Source organism: Vitis vinifera, chromosome 12 (genome assembly GCF_030704535.1).
Source record: "Vitis vinifera cultivar Pinot Noir 40024 chromosome 12, ASM3070453v1".
Taxonomy (NCBI): Eukaryota; Viridiplantae; Streptophyta; class Magnoliopsida; order Vitales; family Vitaceae; genus Vitis; species Vitis vinifera.
This window is the reverse complement of record NC_081816.1, coordinates 2,582,814-2,608,901: the sequence shown is the minus strand read 5'-3', so window position 1 is coordinate 2,608,901 and position 26,088 is coordinate 2,582,814. Positions and strand designations below refer to the sequence as shown.

At 30.3% G+C, this 26,088-nt stretch overlaps 2 protein-coding genes and 1 long non-coding RNA gene across 3 annotated transcripts in view; 1 reads left to right on the top strand and 2 right to left on the bottom strand.

The window, feature by feature from the left end:
* LOC100259207 (probable LRR receptor-like serine/threonine-protein kinase At3g47570) overlaps positions 1–25,883 on the bottom strand; it is a 53,365-nt gene extending 27,482 nt beyond the window's left edge. Inside the window, 1 exon segment of the mRNA XM_059741269.1 lies at positions 24,221–25,883. Within this exon segment, the coding sequence (XP_059597252.1) occupies positions 24,221–25,307 (1,087 nt within the window). The 5' untranslated portion in view covers positions 25,308–25,883.
* On the top strand, positions 11,778–12,226 carry LOC104880829 (uncharacterized). The gene is made up of 2 exons (XR_786963.3): positions 11,778–12,013; positions 12,125–12,226. It is a non-coding gene; the product is annotated as an uncharacterized LOC104880829 (long non-coding RNA).
* Positions 16,502–18,164, bottom strand: LOC100247273 (trans-resveratrol di-O-methyltransferase-like). The gene is made up of 2 exons (XM_002281332.5): positions 17,304–18,164; positions 16,502–16,959 (listed from the first exon to the last, which is right to left on the bottom strand). Exons 1-2 carry the CDS (start codon positions 18,072–18,074, stop codon positions 16,657–16,659), a joined length of 1,074 nt encoding a protein of 357 aa, XP_002281368.2. The 5' UTR covers positions 18,075–18,164; the 3' UTR covers positions 16,502–16,656.
* Positions 25,884–26,088: the final 205 nt, after the last annotated feature.

Below are 26,088 nucleotides of genomic sequence, written 5' to 3'. Positions count from 1 at the left end.
ATTTTAATATATTTTATGAAAAACTTATTTCCTATATTTTCAATTTCCTAATTTGAAGTATTCATAGAAAATCTAAATTATCTCAATTTGATTCTAAACTTTAAACCAAGTTTAAACTTTATTGATTATTGTGTTAATTGGATGAGATAATATATATTATTTTTTTAATAGAAATAAAACCATAATGGTCATGGCGGTGTGACACCCGCATTGTCATGGTAATTATTTTTGGGAAAAGTTGCTTCCTATTGACAAATCAAAGGTACATATCATCCCATTAGTTAATCTTCATATAAATTTGATTTTTTTTTTCTTTCTAACATGTTACTGGATTTTTATTTTTTTTTTTCAAATTGAGATTTTAATTCTCATATGTAAAAAATATAAAATTAAAATCATTGACCTTTTAAAAATTGCTCAAATTCAATGGTTGATGGTGAATATTGATCATGTTATATTTCTGATTAAGTAAAACAATAATACCACCTTTACTCTCTACAAGTAGAAAAGTGTATAATTATGACCATATCCAACGGGTACAACATGGAAAATACGCAACTATACAATTCTTCTATCACAAAAATCCTCCTTTTTATTCCTTTTCTCTCTCTCTCTCTCTCTCTTTTCCTTTTCTTCTCCCTCTCTCCCTTCCTTGGTTGTGAGAAAAAGCCCCCTTAAAAAAAAAGTCCAATTTTCTCTAAAAATAATTTTTATTTTTTATTTAAAAATTCGAGTTCTCCCTTAAAAAAAAATTTAATTTTCCGTTTAAAAATTTGATATTTCAATTTTTTTTTATTTTACCCCAAAAAAATTCTCATTTTCTATTTTAAAAAATTATGATCTTCTCTCAAAACATCCTAATTTTACCCTTAAAAATTTCTGATTTCTCTCTTTCCAAAACAAATATAAAAAGTTTATAGGTCAAGTGTAAGAGGGTAAAAATATTTCTAAGTCAATGGGTTTTAAAAGACCCTAGGACAAATTTCAAGTTTACAAATACATCTATCTTTTCCTTGAGTGATTAGGAATTAATTAATGTTAGACGAGGATGTGGTAGTACATGAAGCTATCTTTAAGGTGAAGTAATTGGTGGGCAAAAACCTTTTTCTGTGTTTTTTTCATGAAGTCAAAAGGATGCATCTTTAGTGCAAAGTGTATTCAAGAAGAAATTAGGAAAAAAATTAAGAAGCATACCGCTTTCACATGGAGTTGTCTCAATGGTGCAAAAACATTGGTTATTTACTAGGTAGTCTCACATCCAATGCTACTCCTTTATTAGAAGATAATTCGAGTAGTAATTTATTTAATGATTTAATAAAAATATTTTAACTATAAGATTATGAAACCTGAATTAATTTTGTTATACTAGATAGAGGATATCAAAAGTTTTCCAATTTTGTTATATTAAACAGAGGATATGGGAAGTTGATAAATTGAACTATCGAAAAAAAAATTTATTTATTGAATGGATGAGTTTGCCCAAATGTATTTAACTCATAATTTAGGGTTTAGTGAAAAAGTGAAAAAACATGTTTGTAGCCACTAGTATGAGAAGAAGAAAAAACTCTACTACTATAACTTTTTATTTCCGTTTGATGAGTGGATTCTGGAGTGTTGTTACACTCACAGAAGGTAAGGAGGTTGGAGAAGATTAGGATGTGTCATAAAAGCTGAGGTTAAGGACGCAAAAGTAACGAAAGTTTTTCCAGAAAACTCAACTCTCTTTCTTCTATTTTTATTCTTTCATACTAACCATTGTGTAACAGTCTTAACTAATCCAAAGAGTCTAACAAACTACCTAACCTATCTAAATGCAACAACTTCTAAAGCACACCAACAGTCGTCTTCCAGAGCTATGAGAGATCTTGATGTCTATCAAGTAATTAGCGGGCAAGAACTTTTTTAACCCAAAGATGTCCGTAATTAGTGGGCAACAACCTTTTTTAGAAAAAGATGTCATCCCATCAGAGTGACAACCATGGTGCAGTCCACTCACCAAAGTGGTGCAAAAACATTGGCTATTTATTGACTTGGTAGTCACCATTTCCGGTGCTACCCCTTCTTTAGATAATTGAATCTATTTGATTTGTTTAATAATTTAATAAAATATTGTTTTAACAACTTTGATGTAATCTGTTTAGTAATTTAACAAAACTGTTTTAAGATATTATTACAACTCATTGATGATTGGACTCAAATTAATTAATCCCTTAAGATTCTGCTTGGAATTATCTACCTTAATATTCTTAAAATTTTCTCCTTTTTTAGAAGTAAATTGATTACACATCATAATATATATGTAAATTTCATATCTATATCACTTTAAATATAGATATAGATGTATTAATATGAATGTTCATATTAGTCCGTTCAAGTATGAGTTTGTTTGATGAATTGCTGATTTTTCTTTTTTCTTTTTCTTTTTAAATCTAATTTGCTTAAGTAATTCCATATTTTTAGTATTTTTGTTACTAAAAGATGCTTTAATATATCTTATGAAAGACTTATTTCCCATATTTTCAAATTCCTACTTTGAAGTATTCATAGGATATCTAAGTTATTTCTATTTGATTTTAAAATTCAATCTAAGTTCAAACTTAGTTGATTACCATATGGATTTGATGAAATGACAAATTTTTGTTTATAGAAATAAAACCATGATTTGCACTGCTATGTGACACCCACATTGCCATGGAGAATATTGTCAGAAAAGTTACTTCCTATTGACATATCAACGATATATATTATCCCAAAAATTAATCTTCATTCAAATTTGTTTTTATTTTTCCTTTTCCTTTTTATTTTTTTTAACATTTTATTGAATTCTTTTCATAATTTGAGATTTGAATTCTCACAAAAAAAAATAAAAAATTAAAATTATTGACCTTTTCAAAATTGCTCATATTCAATGATAAATATTGATAAAAAAAATTAATTTAAGTTATTTAAAGTAAATACAAAAATAAAAATTTTCACATAAAAAGTAAATTTTTTTAAGCCATTTTAAATTTTATGTTTAATAAAAAAGAATAAGGAAAAAAAAAATAAATAATAAATAAAAAAGACTAAAATATGGTATAAGATATCAACTTCCAACAAAAAGCTCCATTTCATGGACTTTTTTGTAACTTTACAAATTAAGCTTCATGATGAATTTCTTAGTAAAATAATTAAATTTCTTAAAATTCCTATGCAACTAAATAATGATTAATATATATATTAAGAAAAATCATATTTATGTTTTTGATTAGCAAGGTCATATAAATGTTAAATACTTGTTGACGACAATGCTCAATTTAATGACAAGAAATATGAGTGATTAAATTAATCTTTTTATATTGATTACTTGTTTAAAGTTTTAATAAAATTTTATGGAAATTTTAGTTTTCAAATATGTAGCTCAAACAAAAAACATTTGTTTAGTCTTTGAAAAAAGAAAACAGTTAAAAAAAAAATTATATTTCATTAACTAGTTCTCAAACTTGACTTGTTCAATCATTTTGCCAGTTTAATCGTTTTACTAATCAGAGCACATGGCCCGACCAACCCTTACATAGAACTTTTTTATTTATGTTTCTAAAAATAAAAAAATAGGAAGTATATTCAAAGTTTTATATTTTATATTTTTGGTTTGGTTCAATACACATTGTGTAATTTTTTTTTTTTACTCAAGGATATGGTTTTTCATGTTGCAAATATGAATGATTTTAGTTGAAAAAGAAAAAAAAAATTGTAGTATTAATTAACCTTTTTTGTGTTTTTTTTTTTTAGTTTCACATTATTTTTAACTCTTTGATAATGAACATAATTAAAGACTAAGGATAATTTATTTTACAAAATTAACCCTACACTCATTATATAAAAAATTTTAAATGTTATTTTAGTACATGAAGCTATCTTTAAGGTGAAGTAATTGGTGGGCAAAAACCTTTCTGTTTTTTTTTCCTAAGGTCAAAAGGATGCATCTTTAGTGCAAAGTGTATTCAAGAAGAAATTAGGAAAAAATTAAGAAGCACACCGCTTTCACATGGAGCTGCCTCAATGATGCAAAAGCATTGGTTATTGACTAGCTAGTCTCACATACAATGCTACTTCTTTATTAGTAACTTGTTTAATGATTTAATAAAAATGTTTTAATTATAAGATCATGAAACCTGAATTGGTTTTATTATACTAGATAGAGGACATCAAAAGTTTTCTGATTTTGTTATATTAAACAGAGGATATCAGAAGTCGATAAATTGAACTATTGAAAAAAAATTATTTATTGAATGGATGAGTTTGCCCCAAATGTATTTAACCCCTTATGATTTTCTGTTTGATGAGTGGATTATGGAGTGTTGTTACACTCACCGGAGGTAAGGAGGTTGGACAAGATTAGGATGAGTCATAAACGCTGAGGTTAAGGTGTAATGCCCAAAACCCAATTTAGGGGTAAAATCATAATTTTAAAATTATTAATTAATTAGAGTAATTTAATAATGGTAAAAAGGTCTTTTCGTATTTAAAACCCCTAAATATATATTAGATATTTCTTATCTTCTCTATTCAGAAAACCCTTTTACACAGAAATCAGAAAGATCAGAAAACATAGGGCTGAAGATTAATTTTTCAAGTAAAATTTTTAATCCTTAAATTAATATTTTATATTCGTTAATTAGTTTTGAACACTTTAGATATTTTTTAGAATATCTCAATTTTGATTAGAGTTCGTTTAATTAATTTCTAGGTCAAAAAGATTAAAAATTTATGAACATAGTTTGATTTATTAATAAAGATCGATAAATTTTGATTACTCAAATGAATAGATCTAGATATATATATATATATATATATATATATATATATATATATATATATATATATATATATATATATGTGAGTATGGAGGTTAAAAATTTTGACTTTAGAGAGGAAAAAAAATGATGAAAGATGCGTAGGAAGGATTTGGCATGTTGAAAAAAAAAAAAAAAAGAATTGCATGGGGTATTTGTTAAGTTTCAATAGGAGATTTAAATAATAGTAATAATAGTTTAATGCAAATAAATATTCTTAAAAGATTTAATTTAGATAAGTTAGAAAAAAAAAATTATTGTTTAGAAAGTTGAAAATAATATTGAATGGTAATAATATTAATATGAGAAATTAATTAGGATCCCTAATACTAAATAAAATATTTTTAAGATTGTCAAATTTATATATTTAAATAAATAATCAATAATCAATATTATATATGATATTATGTTAGGTGATGAGTAAATTCGTCAAGCTAAATACTTCAAGTTTTTTAGTGCTTCTTCAAGGTAAGAGAAATTAATGCAGATTTTTATAAAAGAAAATAATTTTCTTTTTATATTATATTTTGAAATGTGTAAAAATATTATTTTTATCTTTTCACATTGATCAAATATGTGTTTTGTATGGAAAATATTTTTTTGAGAATTTTCTTTATTTATTTATGAAAAGTGAAAAATTGAGGAGATATGATATTTTGTTTTGTAAGTTTGAATTAATGAAATAAAGTGTTTGACTTTGGATTATATGGTCCTAGTCAACGGGTTATAATTGTTGACATTGTCGGCCATAATCAACGGGTTATAATAGTTGATATTATATGACCTTAGTCAATGGGTTATAATTGTTGACATTTGGTTTTGTTCACCTTAACTAGAACAAATTTGAAACTAACCACTCATTTGTGAAGTCCAACCTAATTGGACACCATTTGTTATTTGATAACCAGAGTAAAGATATTTTGAATGCATTCGATTTGGTTTTGATGAGAAATTGTTTTGAAATGGATATGAGAAAGTTTTGTTGAAAAGTTTGAATGTATTAGTATTTTGAACTCAAAATTTTTTATGAAAATAAGTATATGTTATATCTCATATTTGCAAGTATGATTGAAAATATTTGATCCATGAAACTGTATTGATATTCCTTATTAAGCTTTAAGCTCATGCCCATTCGTTGATAATTTTTCAAGTACTCTCAGTTCGGGCGATGAGTGATGGCTAGGCCAGAGAATTTTTCTTTATTAGGATTTTAGTTCAAATTTTTTTTGGACATTGTTTAGATGTTAAAATTTAATTCCCCATTTAAATTATTTGAATTTGGAGTTATTTAGACAATAACACTTTAGTTGATGTGTTAGTTTTTTTAAAGTTGATACTGGGAGATTTTAAAATTTTGTCTTATTACTCTGAATAGAAATTTGGTAATTAGTAATTTCTAGTTACAATATGAAGGAGGTGTGAAATGATCATCATGCCCTTGGAATGAGTTTTGGGGTGTGAGATAAGGAAGAGAAAGTAACGAAAGTTTTTTCAGAAAACTCAACTCTCCTTCTTCTATTTTTATTCTTTCATGATATCCGTTGTGTAACAGTCTAACTAATCCAAAGAGTCTAACAAACCACCTAATCTATCTAAATGCAACAACTTCTAAAGCACACCAGCAGTCGTCTTCCACTACTGAGAGCGATGAGAGATCTTGATGTCTATCAAGTAATCAGTGGGCAACAACATTTTTAACAAAAAGATGTCTGTAATTAGTGGGCAACAACCTTTTTTAGAAAAAGATGTCATCCCATCAGAGTGACAACCATGGTGCAGTCCACTCACCAAAGTGGTGCAAAAACATTGGTTAGTTATTGACTTGGTAGTCACCATTTCCAGTGGTACCCCTTTTTAGATAATTGAATCTATTTGATCTGTTTAATAATTTAATAAAATATTGTTTTAACAATTTTGATGTAATCTGTTTAGCAATTTAACAAAACTGTTTTCACAACTTCGATATAATTACAACTCATGGATGATTACACTCAAACTAATTAAGATTCTGCTTGGAATTCTCCACCTTAATAATCTTAAAATTTTCTCCTTTTTTTAGAAATAAATTGATTACACATCATAATATATTATAAACAAAATATTTATCATTTCATATTTATATCACTTTAGATATAGATATAGATGTATTAATATGAATGTTCATGTTATTCCATTCAAGTATGAGTTTGTTTGATGAATTGGTGATTTTATTTTTATATTTTTTATATTTTTTTAATCTAAGTTATTTCTATTTGATTTTAAAATTCATTGATTACCATATGATTTGATGAAATGACAAATTTTTGTGTATAGAAATAAAACCATGGTTAGCACTGCAATGAGACACCCACATTGCCATGGTGATTATTGTCGAAAAAGTTACTTCCTATTGAAGAATCAACAGTAAATAACATCTCGAAAGTTAATCTTCATTCAATTTTTTTTTAAACAATTTACTGAATTCTTTTCATAATTGAGATCTTAATTCTCACAAAGAAAAAATATAAAATTAAAATTGTTGACCTTTTCAAAATTGTTCAAATTCAATGATGAATATTGATCAAAAAATTAATTTAAGTTATTCAAAGTAAATACTAAAATATAATCTCACATAAAAAGTAAATTTTTATGCCGTTTAAAATTTTATGTTTAAGAAAAAAGAATAAGGAAAAAAATGAAAATAAAAAACTAAAATATGGTATAAGATATCAACTTCCAACAAAAAGCTCCATTTCATGGACTTTTTTTATAACTTTACAAATTAAGCTTCATGATGAATTTCTTAGTAAAATAATTAAATTTCTTAAAATTCCTGTGTAACCAAATAATGATTAATATATATATTAAGAAAAATCATATTTATGTTTTTGATTAGCAAGGTTATATAAATGTTAAGTACTTGTTGATGACAATGTTCAGTTTAATGACTAGAAATATGAGTGATTAAATTAATCTTTTTATATTGATTACTTGTTTAATGTTTTAATAAATTTTTATGGAAATTTTAGTTTTCAAATATATAGCACAAACAAAAAACATTTGTTTAGACTTTGAAAAAAGAAAACAGTTAAAAAAAAATTATATGTAAATTAACTAGTTCTCAAACTTGACTTGTTCAATCATTTTGCCAGTTTAATAGTTGTACTAATCAGAGCACATGGCCCGACCAACCCTTACATAGAACTTTTTTATTTTTGTTTCTAAACATAAAAAAATAGGAAGTATATTCGAAGTTTTATATTTTATATTTTTGGTTTGGTTCAATACACATTGTTTAATATATTTTTTTTAATTTTTACTAAAGGATATGGTTTTTCATGCTGCAAATATGGATATTTTTAGTCCAAAAAGAAAAAAAAAACTGTAGTATTAATTAACCTTTTGTTTTATTTAGTTTCACATTATTTTTAACTCTTTGATAATGAAAATAGTTAAAGACTAAGGATAATTTATTTTACAAAATTAACCCTACACTCGTTATATAAAAAATTTTAAATGCTATTTTCAAATATTATTTTCAAATTTTTGTGTATAGAAATAAAACCATGGTGATTATTGTTGGAAAAGTTACTTTATATTAACAAATCAACTGTATATAACATCCCAAAAGTTAGGGCCTGTTTGTTTAGTGTTTTCAAGAACTGTTTTCTGTTCTTGAAAACAAAAAACACCAAAAACTCGTTTGGTTGAGAGAGTGATTTTTGTTTTTGTTGTTTCCCGTGTTCTCAAAATGACACTGTTTAGAGAACAACAAAATCTTGTTTTCCCCGTTTTTTTACTGTCACAGAACAAAATTAAACCAAAAAAAACAATCTGTTTCCCGTGTTTTTTTTTTCTTCCCGTTTTCATCTCTTCTCCAGCACAGTGGCTCGCCTCTTCTTGTTTCTCAGTTTTGATTCAAGGTTTGTGAAATTTAAATCCAATCGCACAATAGCAAAGAGACCCCTAAAACGGATCCAGAAAACGCAGGGAGCAAAAGAAAATCCATTTTTTTGGTTTTCCTTGGGGTTTTTGCTTGGATTTTCTTGGAAATTAAACGAGGATGAATTTTCCTGGAAATCGAATGGGGGATGGGTTTTCTTGGGAATCAAACGGGGGTTGCAGGGTTTTTGCTTGGATTTTCTCGGAAATCAAACGAGGATGAATTTTCCCGGAAATCGAATGGGGGATGGATTTTCTTGGGAATCAAACAGGGGTTGCAGGGTTTTTGCTTGGATTTTCTCGGAAATCAAACGAGGATGAATTTTCCCGGAAATCGAATGGGGGATGGATTTTCTTGGGAATCAAACGGGGGTTGCAAAAAAAAAAAAAAAATAATAATAACATGATTAGATTAGTACCTGTGAGGATTGAGAGTGGCAGAGGAAAATAGGGCCTTTTACTTATTCTCTCGGCTGGAAGGCAACTTAGAAAAGGGCTTCTTGATGCCCGATGAGAGAAGTGGGTGGCATTTTGAATTTTAGATTTAGTAGAGATAAAAAAAAATTAACATCATGAGAACAATTTTATCTCAACTTAATAAAATATGCTATAATTTTTAATAAAGTTAAAGATTAAATAAAAAAATATTAATAAAAATAATTTTATTATGTTTGATTTATTTTAAAAAAATATAAAAAATATTTTTATTTTTAAATTAATAAAATAAATAATTTTTTAAATTTAAATGAACTATATATTTAAAAATTATTTATAAATTTATAATATAAAATTACTTGAAGAAAATATTTTATTAATTAGAAAAGAAAAAAAAATCTTTCAAACATATTTTTTGTTTTATTTGTTCTAATTTTTTTTTTATTAACTCAACCAAACATGTTTTTTTGTTTTTGAGAACAAAAACTGTTTTTCAAAATTCAGTTCCCAAACACAATTTTTTTTTAAAAAACACCAAAAACTGTTCTCAAAAATTGTTTTCCAGAACAGTTTTCAAAAACAGCAACCAAACAGGCCCTTAATCTTCATTCAATTTTTTTTTCCTTTTTTCTTTTAACATTTTACTAAATTCTTTTCATAATTTGAGATCTTAATTCTCACAAATATAAAATATAAAATTAAAATTGCTGACCTTTTCTACATTTCACTTAGAACTTAGCAACACAGTCAACTCTTGTTTTAATATAGGAGAGATGATACCTAAATTCAAGGTCACAACCATAGAGGAAAGTAAGGACATCAACTCTCTACGAGATTTGATGAACTTATAGGATCATTTTAGACCTATAAAATGTCTCTACATGAGACCTAGAAGCCACAGGAAACCACTTTTAAGGCATCTAGGAATGAAAAAAAAAAAAAAAAAACTGAGAATTTTGAATTGGGACGAATAGAAGAGCTTGCCTTAATATCTAAATGAACTATAGATGCTATGAGATTTCAAAGAAGGCTCTTTAGGAGATAAGACTCAAAGAAAGTTTGATGAACAAGAAAAAGAATTTAGTGAATACCCTTCTTCCACATTATGGAAGAGGACTTTTGGTTCGACGAAGAAGCCAAAGCGAACAAGAACACACATGAGGCGCTGAAGGCATGTTGCTTTAGATGATTGGACTGAGACGACAGTGACCAGTTCAGAGGGTCATGGGTTGGCTGTGGTTGTGGATGGCATCCGATATGTCATGTCTAATGGTTAATTAATAATAATATTAGGCCTATGAAGACATGTTGTTGTATGCCTCACATCTCTAAGATTGTACTCGTGAGTGTGCTATGTTGTGCAATAAATTAAAGCTAAATAACATTTGAATAATTTCATGGTATATCTATTCTCATTTTTAACTCAATGGAACATTGAGAGCTGGCTGTTTGAGAAAGCCATAAAATTGGCCCACAAAGTCCAAGTTGAAAAGCAAAATCTTAAATAAGAGGTTGTTTGAGACCATAATACATATTCGCGTATTCTCGTGCTAGTGTTTCTTGAAGTATGACAAACTGGACAAAGTGACTATATGGACAGAAAAATATAAAATTGAAAGAGAAAATGTGTTTTTTTTTCTTCTTATTTTGCAAATTTCCCAAAACCCTAAATCCCACTTTGGCAACTCTACACAGGAGGGATTGTAGACCCTCCATTTTGTCTTCTTAGTACTTGCACTATTAAGTGCTCTTTCAATACTTCATGGTAGTTATTGGTGGCTCATCAACACTCATACTTCTTTTTCTAAGCCACCTTCAAGGACCCTTACTATGACCTTGGTTACCTTTCGAGCTTAGTTTAGATCTCACTTAGATCTTTTTGAGGAAGGATTCCACTTAGATGTTTTCGTAATTAAGCCTAGTTCACTTAGGTTGGTTTCTTGAGTCTAACTGTCTGATTTTAGGGTTAGGCGAGCTTGGGACTTGATTTCAGTTCTTGATTAATTAAGATGGTTTTTTTCGGTTTTTTTAGTGGTGTAAGTTCGATATTCCATTTTTCATTATTTTTTGTTGATTCATTATATTAATTTTCAGATTTGATTGTATACATGATACTTATTTATTAATTGTTAGTCCATTCATTCATTTATTTATCTATTTATTTATTTTCACAAAATTGCATGAGTTTGACGAAATTAATTCTTTTTAAGTTGCATGAAATAGTATCTTATTTGTTCTAATATGCATATGATTGATATTTTGGTTTTAATTACATAATTTTAATTTTTAATTATAAGATCATACTTTCTTTTGAAGTTTCTCAAATTTTATATCTTCATTTTATCAATGAATGGTTGCTAACTTATTATTATTATTTTTGTTTTGCATAAGGAAAACGGGCTGCCATCTCAATGGAAGGCATGATCCTCCAGACTTTTTAAAGGTGAGAAAACTTACCATGGAAGCAAGAAAAGCTGAAAGGAGTTTTGGTGGGAAATGGAGTGTATGGGGAAGGAGCAAGCTGTGATTTCTGAAAAAAATAGAGAGAAGCCTTTTAGATAGGATTCTGAGGAGAAAAAGAAAAAAAAAAGTTCTGATTTTTAAAGGAAAAGCAGAGATAGGGACAAAGAGGCACAGAGGAAAAAATTCAAAGAGCGCTCGAAGAGAGAGAGAAAGAACCAGAAACAAAAGGAAAACATAAAGGAAAATAAAGGAGAAGACATTTAAAGGACAGAGAATGAGGGCTAGTCATTTTATCAGCTATAGGAGGGGATGCAACTTGCTTGAAGCTTGGTCAACAAGGTTTGGAGGAGTTGTTATAGGTATGGCTGTAGTAAGTTTCTGGTTCATTGGTTCATTTCAATTATCATGCATTCCTTTTCTTTTTTCTGTCGATCTTCCGATGTCGTTTGTTGTTTGGTGTGGACATTAAGGGTCACAAGAAGGTTTTGTTGAAACTGTAGCAGATATGAGTCGAACACAACTTGGAGAACATCAAGGTATTAATAGAATTTTGGACACCTTGTGATGAATTATCTAATTGTCCTAATTCTGATTTAATTTTCCATATCTTCTTCTTTATTTATTTCTTTTGAATACATTAGAATAGGTTGGGTGTGGACAAATCGGGCCACACATGAGTGTTATTAGATTTGACATTTGGGAATTTGTTTGATTGAATGTTGATTGTTTGATAAATTATGATTGAGATTGGGTTAATTTTTCTTCAAACTCTTTTATTTGAATAAGCCATTGGAAAATTGCATGACAATGGGCTTTGAATAAATGCATTAATTAGGTTTTATGCCTCCTTGATTTTTCATTTTCGGCTAATGCAAGTTTTCGGCTTACCTATCATAATTCACACACATTTGACACCAATAGATGATTGCTTGTCTAGGCTTAATTAGGCACACACTTAGGATACTTTTGTATCATAATTTAAGACCCAAATTAAGACATAATTAGTCTTAAATGTAGCTGCACCTTAGGTTAATATTTAGGACACTTGAGTTTCATCATGGCACACTAGAGAATTCACATATACACATTTACATTTTTTCTTGATAGTTTGTGTTTGAGATTCTATGTGTTTTTAATATTTTTTTAAATTTGTTTTAACTTTTTTTATATAGCCAAATTAATCTTCTAACTTCATTTTAAAATTAATCTTAGCTCAATTAGGTAAAGAAATGTCAATTTTCCAAAATTCATGCAACCAAATTTATTCGGTATGCATATTTGAAAAAAGGTTTTAAAATGAATTTTGGTTTTGAATATACATGAATTAAATTTGATAGCTCTAATCAATGGAGTCTTTATGAATAAATTCAAGGAAATTAAAATGGGATTTAGTAGATCCCTACATGCAAAGTTTTTTTCCAAAACATAGTTTTTCATTGAAATTGTGGGTAGTTCACTGTACTTTTGCATTCGTAAATTGGAATCTGACAATAGAGACCCTTCAAAATTTTTATAACTATTCTATGACATTCTAGACTCCTTGAACTTGATTTTAGAATCTTGCTTGGGTCAAATATGGTTTTCCAATTAGAAGATATAAATTAATATTTTAGAAGGTTCGGTTTTCACTCTATTTTTTATACTTAGTTTTGTTTTGCAAAATTAAATTACTAAAAGATCTCTTTAATTTATTTAAATATTTTTCTCTTAATATATACTTCTTAAATTTAATTTTTGATCCATAAAATATTAATAAATAATTTCTAAAATGAGAGATATTTTGTTTTTCTTCTTGAATCCACTATACAAGTGCTCTTCTGGAGTTGAGAGATGCTTATTTATTTTTAAATATGTTATGAATGTGATATTTCCCTGTAATTATTTTTCATATAAAATAAAAATATTAAGCTAGTATATGAAATTTTTTTTTTAATGATTTTAGTACATATTTTAGTTGATTAAAAAAATCAATTGTTGAATACCTTAAAAATACACCCTGTTCTAGACATATTATCATCATTATGAAATCTGGTACTACATGAGGGCGGGTTAAATTTGGTCACTTAGATAAAAAAACTAGACATATTGGAGATGTTCTCTGAAAATTTTCATGATAAAACTTAACTTCTAGATATTTGTTTTAGATTTGTTTTGCAGAGTCTTCTATTATGATCATTTGCTGATTTTTCTGTGAAGTAACCCACTTGTGAATAAATTTGATATTAATTGGAATATAATTGATTAATTTGGCCTATTGGATGTTAATCTGGACATGTTAAAGATGTTACCTACTTTTTATTTTGGTGAGATAACATTTCTTGATATTTATTTGGAGTTTATTTTGTGAACCGATATTCTACCTATTAATGATAATTCCTTTGCTTTTGATAATTTGGTCCCTTTTGAACATGCTTGTGAACTTTCCTTGATTTGAGACATGCTAAGTATATATATATATAGGTTTAGTTTTTTATTATTCATTAATCTTATTATTATCATTTGTGAATTAACCTCATTTTTATAAAAGCGCTAATGTTTGCTACTCAAGTACGCTCTCTATCTTCTCATTTCAAAGTTCTATGAATATGTATGTCATTGGAAACTATATCCATGTGTTGATATTGACTTTGGGTGCCTTGATGACTTCCTATGATAAAATGCATGTTGAGTGAGATAATAACTGAACTAACTTTGATATTTTGTGATAGCATTTAAGTTGCAAATCCAAGTACGCATATTATCCTTTCTTTATGATTGTGGTTTGAATCCTTGTTTAGCATATTAGAGTTAGTAGACTTTTAAAATCACCTTAACCTATCTAGGTATTCATAATCAATTGATTAATTGTTGTATTTCCCTTAACTCAGCTAGTAGAGATCATTTTAGGGCTTAGAGGGGTGCTACCTCCTTGATGTACCTTCCCAATAAGTAATTTGATCCTCGAACCCAAACTCGAATTTTCCAGATACAACTTTTCTAAATAAACTAGGAGTCATTTTTTTTTAAATTTTTTATTACTTGATTTCCTTTTACAAAATAAATAAAAGTAAGTGACGACTTTAAGTTTTTACATATGTACAATTTTTCACTTTAATCAAAAGCGAGTCTCACCAATCGAGTGGGGAGCGCATGATAAAAATGTAGGTCCATAGGGATCGTTTCAAATACACAGGCTTGCCCATGCATAACCCTCCCAAAATTGTATTTCTCCTAATTTCTAAGCCTCATTTACTACAACTTCTTACTTTTCTTTTTCTTTTTCAAATGCAGGTCGCTCTTCCTCCTTTATTCCCTACTTAAACATATTTGATTCAAATATCAAACATTAAGCCTATGCTTGGTTTTTGAAAAGTACTGACGAAAGAAAAAAAAAATGACAAAGAAAATGATTTTCTCATGTTTGGTTTCACCATGAAAAATACAAAAGAAAATAAAATAAAATTAAAATTTGTAAAAAAAATTATATATTTTTAAATTATTTAATCTTTATATAATGGTGAGAAGTAAGTCAAATGAGTTTGAAGAAACATATAAAAATAATTTATTGAATTTAAATTTTTTTTTTTTTATTTTCTTTCACTTTCCTTCCACTTTTCCTTTCTTTTCTCTCCATTCACATTTTCCCTCAAGTTTTCTAAGAACCAAACGTGGCCTAAATTTTCCTTCTATTTAGTATTCCAATAATTTGCAACTCCATTAAAATATATGACTTCAAAAAAATTCTTACAAATGGGAACCCACAAAATTAGGGTTTGTATTTTCTCACCAACTAACCAGCTAAAAAAATGTATAATAATAATAATCTCCACACAATAAATTTCTTATCCATAGATATCTTAACAATTTCTCATGCCTATTATGTACGTACTCTACAATATACAAACGATCGATTTTAATCCCAAAATACATACAAAATTCTTTACCTTACACTTTTGTCTCAGTCTCAGTATAAATGATTGGAAGAGAAAGACTTTTTTTTTAGTTTGAAGGCTTTTCCATTCTTCTTATCCTTGTCTTTGAATCACCTTTCCTGTTTAGTTAATCCTCATTTTCATTTTTTTTTTTTACTAAGACCAAAATAAGTCCTTTAAATAAAAAGAGTAATAAACTTTCACCCTTGAAAAGTCTCCTTTTCATAATTGATTTGGAGAGGTTTTCTTTTGAAAAGAAAATTTCAACCTTTTCTCTCTCTTAATAATGTTTAACAAATCTTTTTTATATCATTTAAAAAAAATGACTGGAACATACAAAAAGTATCAAGGAACCAAAAAAATATTAAGAAAAATGATTTTTTTCATGTTTGGTCTCTATATTAAAAAAAATTAAATATCATTAAAATTAGTTAGAAATTTATATATTTTTAAATTATTTAATCTTTATGCAGAAGTAGAAAAATAAATCAAATGAGTTTGAAGTAATATATAAAATAATTTAATAACTTTAAATCTATTTTTATTTTATTTTTTTATTTTATTTTATTTTATTTTTACTTTTCCTCTCTATTTTATTTTCATCGTAGTTTTCCTCACATTTTTCGATAACCAAACGTAACCTTAAGTATTTGAATCTACCATCATCTCATGAGTCGACTTTCTTTGAACTTACAAATGGCTTTAATAAAAAGGAAAGGTAATTTTTTTCTTTTTTTCTTTTTGATAAATTGAGGGAAAAACATAGAGGATGAGATTCAAAGAGGGTATAATATCATATTAAACAACCAATTTTTCTAAAATTTTAAACTTATAGAATTTAGGCACACAATCATGCACTCTAACACTACTCAACCATGAACCACCAAATTTAATATTACAGAAAATAATAATTCATTACTCCAAAACAAACACGTAGATTATATGAAGAAATTCATTATTATTATTGAAATTCGTACAACAAAGATGAACAGTACTTCTGCCCAATCAAACGGAGCAAGAACCATCTTAATCTCAGCAGACTTTGTGAATTAACCATGCATAAATTTGCCATCCTACAAACAAATAGAGCATCAAGGATAAACCTCAATGAGGGACCTCAAACCCAAAATGGGAGTTATCTTGTAGTGACTGAAACCAGCATCCAAGAATAGCTTCTCCCATTCGTTCTCGTCCCTCTCTCTACCCGCGGCGAAAATCATCATCGTCATATCAAAGAACAGCTGTGTTTCTGTGGACTTGTAGTCTCCTTGATTCTTCATCATGATCATGTCTATGATAATCACCTTTCCTCCGTTTTCCTTGCTCGGAATTGCTTCCCTGCATCGCTTTAGTATCTTCACGCATTCTTCATCGCTCCAGTCGTGCAGTATCCACTAGTCATTTGAATTCCAGTTACACATGGAAGTATATAATTAGATTCGGATGGAGAAAGCTTCACCAGAAATCCAATTCAATTCATGTCCATGGATAAAAACTATGAAAGAGCCACATGATGTATTCGACACCTAGTATTTTGTGATCGGTGTGACCTTATTTCAGTTGGCTTTTCCAGCCGAACCCCTATATAACATGTAGCATATTTGAACCCGGACTGACTGACAACGTAGAATGATTATTTATTTATTTATTTATTTTTGAACATTTAGAAAAAAAATCTTTCTTATTCTTTGTGATCCAGACAACGTTATGTAACTGACAAGAGAAAATTGGGGTATACCTTGAGTAAAATTGCATCTGCAGGAGGAATTGCCTCAAACATATCACCTGCAAAGTAGTTCAAGTTCTTGCTCCCTTGCAAGCCAGCAACCACGTGGGGGAGATCTAACACGGTGCAGTTCAAATGTGGGAAAGCGTTAGCAATGGCCTTGGCCACTTTTCCGGTGCCACCCCCTACATCAACTAATGAGTTCAACCCCGCAAATACGCCCTTGCCCTCCTTAAGCAGCACGCTGGTGAGTAAGCGAGCATCGCTAGCCATGGCTTCATTGAAGGAATTGTTGAGCTGAGGTTCATGGCCGGCATAATCCCAAAATGGCCGCTCATAAGCAGTGTGGAACGGAGTGGGATCATCATTTTGAAACCAAGCACTCAGATAATGCCATGGTTTAGTTAAAATTGGGTCGAGCATGGCAAGCACCAAGGGCCTTATGCTCAAGGAGTCATCCATTAGAAGGAGCCTAGAGGCATCTGTAAGCACATACCCCTCTTCTTCCTCACCTTGTTGGACTCTTTGCGCAGCAAGGAAGCCAGAATGAACAAGAATGCGCATGAGACGGTACACGCACTGACTCCTTTTAGGGTGGACTGGGAGCTTAGCGACCAGCTCAGGAAGAGTCATGGGCTTGCCATGGTTGTGGATGATGTCTGGGATGCCTAGTTGAGTAGCACATTTTAGTGACATAGACTTTATGAAGTTGAATATATGGTTCCAGACATGAGCTTGAGCATGAAGCAGCTCAGCTGATATCTCACCGTTTGCCAAATCCATGTATCTCACACCGATCTCTTACCGCTGATTTTTACATATTCCAACCTTGAACCTCGACCTCTTTATATAGCCAAGGCACGTAATATTCCAAAACCACGCCACTGAAAGAGAAACGTTGCGTTCTGTGTATAAGAGTGGGTCCTAATATTAAAAACATAATACACGTGTTTGACTAGTGAGTGGGCAGAGAGAGTGAAAGACAACTGTGGTGTACTTTTGTGGACAGATGCAGCACCGGGCCCAGAGTGCCATCGTACTGTCGCTGAACTGACGGGGCCGCCGATTTGGACCTGTTGTATATGAAGCTCTTTATGCCCTTTACACGTGGGAATGTGCTATTCAACTTCATAAATTCCATGTCACTGAAATGTGCTATTCAACTTGGCATCCCATACATCATTCACTACCATTGTCAGCCCATGACTCTTCATGAGCTGGTTGCTAAGCTCCCTGTCCGTCCGAATGAGACACTGTGCGTTCATCGCCTCATGCGCATTCTTGTTCATTCTGGATTCTTTACTAAGCAAAGAGTCCAAGAAAGTGCGGACGAAGAGGGTTACTTCTAGGCTCCTCCTGAAGGACCATCCTTTGAGCGTAACACCCTTCTTGCTAATGCTCGACCCAGATTTAACGGAACCATGGGATTATGTAAGTGCTTGGTTTCAAAATGATGATCCCACCCCGTTTTTCACTGCCCATGGGCGGACACTTTGGTTTCAAAATGAAAATCCAACCTACCCATTGGTCCATTTATCTCACACTGATGTACAAAAAATCGAAGGAAGAAAAACATTTTTTCCTTTATTAAATTTATTTTTATTATATAATTGTAAAACTTATTTTTTTCTTAATAAAATTAAAAATTAGAATAAAAATAAAAATGTAGAAAAAAACATAAAAACAATAAATGATATTTTGAAAATATTTTTTAGAAGTATTTTTGTTTTAAATAGTTAATTTAAATAACAAATTATACTATCACTATATGTAATAATTCTAAGGGTTAAACTCAAAATTTTGGTTTAAAATTTGAATGTCAATAATTATAATAAATGTGAGACCCATGCACCATAAATGTCTTGACAAATCAAGTGAAGTGTTTTAAATGCTTTGAATTTTAAAAGTTTTAGTTGAAGGACATTTTTGGTATTTAAGTCTATTATTGTCTTCCCTTAGATTCAATGATAAATATTGATCAAAAAATTAATTTAAGTTATATAAATTTTTTTTATATAACTCATATAAAAAATTTTAAATACTCTTTTCAAATATTATATAGTTAATGTATTAATCTATAAAAATTATTTTCATATAAAATATCACATCTATTGCAATTTATTGGACTAAATAATTTATTAGTAATTTGCTCATGTAAATTAAACATATAAATCTAACAAGATTATGTTATAAATCCTCTAAAATCTATAGATGTCGAATCTCATTATTGTTGATGGTAGTTTTAAATGTTAAATTATGATTATTAAATTTGTCAAAAAATACATCGATCATTAACTGTTTTTTCCTATATACATGAAGCTTACATTTTTTGCATTTCATGATCGAATCTTTGGATAATCATCAAAGAAGCAAGACTTTTCTAACATTTCATGTAAATAAAAATACATGAAGTTTACATTTTCTGCATTTCATGATCGAATCTTTGGGAATCCGTAACACAACACCACATATGCAATCAATGGACTATCTCAATACCTAAAGGTATGCAGATCTCTCTCATGAACTCAAAGAATGAGAATTACAAAAACCTAGGAGTATTACAATCCATAATTTGCATCAATAACGAAAACAATTTTTAGACATAATATTTATATAGGGATGAAACCCTAGTGGATAGACACCTAAAGTTTCCGAAAACCAATTCTTAAAACATGAAAAGAATTAAAACAAAATTGGGAATTCAATTTTGGAAATATCTACTTCAAATGATCAAACACTGGAGCGCTCCTCGTGCTTGAGTGCTCTCAAAGTGCTTGAGCACCAAATTTGAGCACTTAAGTGCTAGGTTTGAGCATGTATCCAATTTTTAATCATCTAATAAAAATATTTTAGCTCAATTAAAATCCTAAAGTCCACCTTATCTAATAATTTATCCTTCATTGTTTTTGCCATTGAGCTTTGGTCTAAATAATGAAACATTTGGTCAAGTGTTTAACATCAATATCAATTCTATAAGAATACTTCCATTTGCATGTGATATATAGCATATGGTTGTAATACAAATGAAATGGGTGCAAACCATTGAGAGTTGAGTATAGCTTATTTATTTGATTGGTACCAACAATGGGGATGTAAAGCAAAAGGAACTATGGTACGATCAGCCAATTAGGACAAAAACATGAAGAAATGAAACCTCGCTGCAAAGCAATGTGATCAAGGGTACAAAGCAATGTGACTAAGGACACAAATCAATTAGATCATGGTATAAATTAATAGAATGGAAGATATATAACATTGTCCTTGAAAGCGAAATTAAGAGATATTGGAGTGGAATAAAGCAGAATCAACGATTACTGGAGAAGAGTAATATAATATGGGAGCATGACACAAATTATGGGAGTGGAATAACGAATTGATAGGGGCGAAATTAAGGCTTGTGGGAGATTCATATATACATAAATATTTATATTTTCTGATGAAATAACTTCCAAACCTATATACATGAAGATTTACATTTTCTGCTTGGATAATCATCAAAGAAGCAAGACTTTTCCAACTCCCATAAAAATTGTAAATCCAGAGTCATTTTCTGCATGACCAAACACAAAGTTTGGTATGTCCTACACCTCATTGAATGCATGGATTAGGACCAGAGCTGCTGCAACTGTCTCTCGTTAGACATATTCAACAATTCTACAGCATTTGCATATGTCATAATGCAATTGGAGCAATGTAGGAAGAATGAAGAAAGAACAAAGTAATTGTTGGGTAACCCTTGTGTGGTGGTCCCTAAAGTGACAAGAACACCCTCAACCGCTTTTGGAGAAGTGGGTTAAGCCGGCCAAGAAGGGGCGGCAACTATGGTGTAGTTTTCCAAAAGGGACAAAAGAGTTAGCCTCGGGTCGAGCCTGGTGCAGTGAAGAGTGGGCTATCACGGTGCCGTAGTCCATATGCCACGGTAGACAAAACTGCACTTGCAAATAGAGCTGTGTACCACTTGCACATGCCACGGTAAGCTTTATAATAATTGCTAAGTCAGTCAAAGTGAAAAGCATTTGGTATGATAGTTGAATGTACTGGATTTAATTTAACTCTTTGATAATGAAAGTCATTAAAGACTAAAGATAATTTATTTTGCAAAATTAACCCTACACTCAGTCTATTAATAATTTTCAATGTTCTTTTCCAATATTATATAGTTAATGTATTCATAGTAAAAATTATCTTTTGATATAAAATGTCATATCTATTGTAATTTACTCGACTAAATAATTTATTTGTAATTTGCTCATGCAAAATAAAAATTATAAATCTAATTAGATTATGTTATAAATCTTCTAAATTTTATAAATGTCAAATCTCATTATTGTTGTAGGTAGTTTCAAATATGGAATTGTGTTTATTAAATTTGTCATGGAAAAAAGTGGTCAAACAAAGTGTATTCAAGAAGAAAGAAATTGGTCGGAAGCCACCTCCTTGGAAAAAAGTGGGTCATGGAGGGCAAGCAGGGGCAACGAACAGTGCAGTCCTACCAAAACCGAGAAAGAAACCTGAAAAGTTGGTCAAGCAAAGCGTACTCAAGAAGAGGCGACGATGGTGCAGTCCACCTACCAAGGGGGAAAAAACACCACTTGCACATGGAGCTGTCCAGCTAAGTGATGCAAAGGCATTCAGTCTTGATTGGAAGGTTTTGATCCAACGGCAGGAATTTTGCAGGTACGGTACCAACTTCGGTGCCGTAGAAATTTCCATTGTGTAACAGTCTAACTAATCTAAGGAAGTCTAACAAACTACCTATTTTGGAACAAGATGTCCTAGGAGGGGAAAAAGGGCTTCAATGTAGTCCATCCAGAGTGATAACCATGGTGCAGTTCACTTACCAAAGTGATGCAAGAACATTGGTTATTGACTTGGTAGTCATACTTTCCGATGCTACTCTTTTTTTAGAAAATTTGTTTAATAATTTAATAAATTGTTTTAACAACTTTGATATAAAACATTAATATTCTTTTATATATATGAATAAAATATTTTATCATTCCATATCTATCACTTTAAATATAGATATAGATGTATTGATACTAATGGTCATGCTTTTTCATTCAAGTATGAATTTGTTTGATGAATTGCTGATTTTTTTAAAATCTAATTTGCTTAAATAATTCCATATTTTTTAGGATTATTGTTCCTAAAAGATGTTTTAATATATTTTGTGAAAGACTTATTCATCATATTTTCAAATTCCTAATTTGTAGTATTCATAGGAAATCTAAGTTATATCTATTTGATTCTAAAATTCAATCTAAGTTCAAATTACATTGATTACTATATGACTTTGATGAAATGACAAATTTTTCTTTATAGAAACAAAACCATGATTAGCAGTGCTATGTGACACCCACATTACCATAGTGATTATTTTCAAAAAAGTTACTTCGTATTGACAAATGACTTGTATATATCATCCCCAAAGTTAATCTTCACTCAATTTATTGTTGGCTTTTTTTTTTTTTTTACATTTTACTAAATTCTTTTTCCAATTTGAGATCTTAATTCTTACAAATAAAAACACAAAATTAAAATTGTTGACCTTTTCAAAATTGTTCAAATTACATAATAAATATTGATCATGTTACATTTCTAATTGAGTAAAATAATCCATTTTTACTCTATTCTTTCAATAGTTGTTTGTTGTCAATTTATATTACATTCTTTTCAAACCATAAAACATGTTTGGAAGAAGAAAGACACATTTTAATACGAATTCTCAAAGTTCTTAATTCTCACGAGCCATGATTTTGAAATAAGCCAAATCCATTTATACACAATCGGGAAGTAATTGCAAGTTATAAGAAATTAAGATATGTCTGCAAGCAGATGTCGATTTTGACTAGACAATTTGTTGAAATGATCAATCATAGACAAATAATTTATTGTAGTAAAGTCTATCATATCTTAAAAAGAAAAGCACAAAATGTTCTTCTAAAAGTTACTCACCGGGCACCTTCATTTAATGTTATGTTAATGGAAAAATACAAAATAAAAGCATTTAATTAGACCCATGACATTACTCAAATTGAATTACATTAGGGAAAATGGATGGAACTACACAAACACTTGAGCATAATTTGCATAGAGTTCATATAATAAGGAACTTTCAACTACTTGGCAGGCCATGCCCAATGGTCCCTCAATTCTTGATTTGTGAACTTTTAAACAAGCTCAGGGTGGAAGAAAGAGACCTGATCTTCATGCCTTCTTTCTCTTAATTGTGGAGTCCTTACATCAGTAATTTGATTGAGGATCTTCTTGAGTCTAACCACCACATCTTTCATATTAATCCTCTTCTGAGGAGGCTCCGCTGTACAATCCGAAGCTAATGTCCTAATGGAAGAAAAACAAGCTTGTTTTAAGGCAAAATTTTCATATTCTTCTATTAGAAGATTGACATCTATAACCTCCATTATGTTGTTGGTTGATGACTCCACCCAACTCTTCAAGGTTAGTTCCTCCATGAACATTTCATCCGTAGGCTTTTTCCTCACAAAAGTTTCCATCAGCATGATCCTATAACTATATATGTCACCTTTTGTGGATACTATTCCCTCTGAGCCATACTCTACATGCTTGCATATTAGTTTTCATTAATAAAATGAACAAAGAAAGATAAATACTAATAAAAAACGATCTTCTTAGGAAAAAATATTAAGTATTAAGAAGTCAAAAAAGATGCAAGACATTTATAAAGAGCCAATGATTGAAAACAATTTTAAAAACCTAGAAAACTTGCAATAACTTATCCTCTAACTTGCTCCCCGCATGTAATATTAGTTGTTCATTATGTAAAACTTTGATGCCAACTAGTGCTTGTTGGTCAAATGGAAAACCAGCTAGTTGAGAGAGAAAAAAATGGCATAAGTTCATATCATTGTAATATATGAATGTGTTGAAGTTGTTGGAAACTTTACCTGGTGCCATATAGCCTATGGTGCCTAAGGTTTTGGTTCGCTTCATAAACTCATTTCCCATCAACAGTTTTGCAATGCCAAAATCACTAATGTGTGCAACCATGTCATCATCTAACAAGATATTGCTAGGCTTCAAGTCACAGTGAACCACAGGATTTGAATAATCATGATGGAGATACTCTAGCCCTGATGCCACATCTATCATAATTTTTAATCATTGGACAAAATCCAAGAAGTAGTTGTGAGAGTACAACCACTTCTCTAAGCTCCCATTAGGCATATACTCAAGCACCAAGGCTTTGAAGTCCAAGTTGTAGCAACTACTGGTTATCTTGGCAAGATTTCTATGCCGAATATTCTGCATTACTTCATATTCTACCTCAAAACTCTTGAAAGCTCCTTGCAATTCCACATTGAAAACCTTTACAGCAACAATCAACCCATCGGATAACACCCCTTTATATACCATTCCTAAGCTTCCTTTCCCAATCAAATTCTCTTCATCAAAATAGTTGGTTGCATAAAGGAGTTCTTGATGTGAAATCATTGGACGCATTCTGGGAAGCAATGTCAAATCAACTTGAACCTGCAGTGCTTCTGATTTAGTCTGTCTTTGCTTCCGTAGAACAAAGAGAACCACTACTATTATTATTGATAATGATACAGCCAGTGGCACAATACATTTCAAGAGGAGTGATTTTGTGTGCCTTCTAGTATCTTTCTCACATGCCATGACTTGAAACCGAGGTGCTCCACAAAGTGCTAGGTTGGAGATGAAAGATTCAGCAGTGAAGTTTGCAAAGGGTCCTCCGTTTGGAATCTCTCGTTGTAGTTTGTTGACAGAAACATTTAGGTATTTGAGATATTTCAGAGCCTCTAATGACTTGGGAATAGAACCAGATAAATTGTTCCCAGACAGATCCAAGCATTCCAAGCTCACCAAATCACCAAAATTGGGGGGCATATGACCCTGTAGCTTGTTATGGGATAAGTGAAGTTGGACCAGGTTTTGAAGAAGTGATATGGTGCTTGGGATGTTTCCTGAAAATTGGTTCTTTGACAGGTCCAATACCACTAAAGACTTCATGTTTCCAACTTCTAGAGGCAATTGGCTGTTGAGGAAGTTTGAAGACAAGTTAAGAACCAAGAGATCTCTAAGGGTCCACAGAGATGAAGGTACCTCAGAAGCTAGTCCATTGGAGTGAAGATCGATGCCTCGTAGTAAAGTAAGATTCCCAAAGCAGCCAGGGATTGTTCCGGAAAGTTTATTGGAACTCAAATCCAAGAATCCCAAGTTTGCCAAATGGCATAGACCACTAGGAATGGGCCCGTGTATTTGGTTTTGAGAAAAATACAACACCTGGAGCTTCTGTAGCCGTCCAGATGATGTTGGAATCAACCCTGTCAAGTTATTATCATCAAGTCTCAAATCGATCAAGTTGGTTAGATAACTAATCCCTGTAGGGATGGTGCCTCTGAGTTGGCAGCCACTCGCGACAATACTTTCAAGAGAAATGGAGAGATTCCCTAATGAATTTGGAATAATGCCTTTTAAAGGATTACCACTGATCCACAAATTTCTCAAAGAGTTGCAATTCGTTAATGATGTAAGAAAGGCAAGCTCAGAGTCTGAGTGTTCATTACTCAACTGGTTTCGTGAAAGGGAGAGGTATTGGAGTCGTCTCAAGTTACCTAGATCCTTTGGCACATATCCAGTGAAGAAGTTAACGCTGATGTCTAGGACTGTTAGCTTTGACATGTTTAAAATAGACAATGGAATTATTCCACTAAATTGATTGCCACCTATATAAAGCCCTTCAAGATCCGGGAGCCAAGTGCCAATACTTGATGGGAGACTGCCTGAAAGG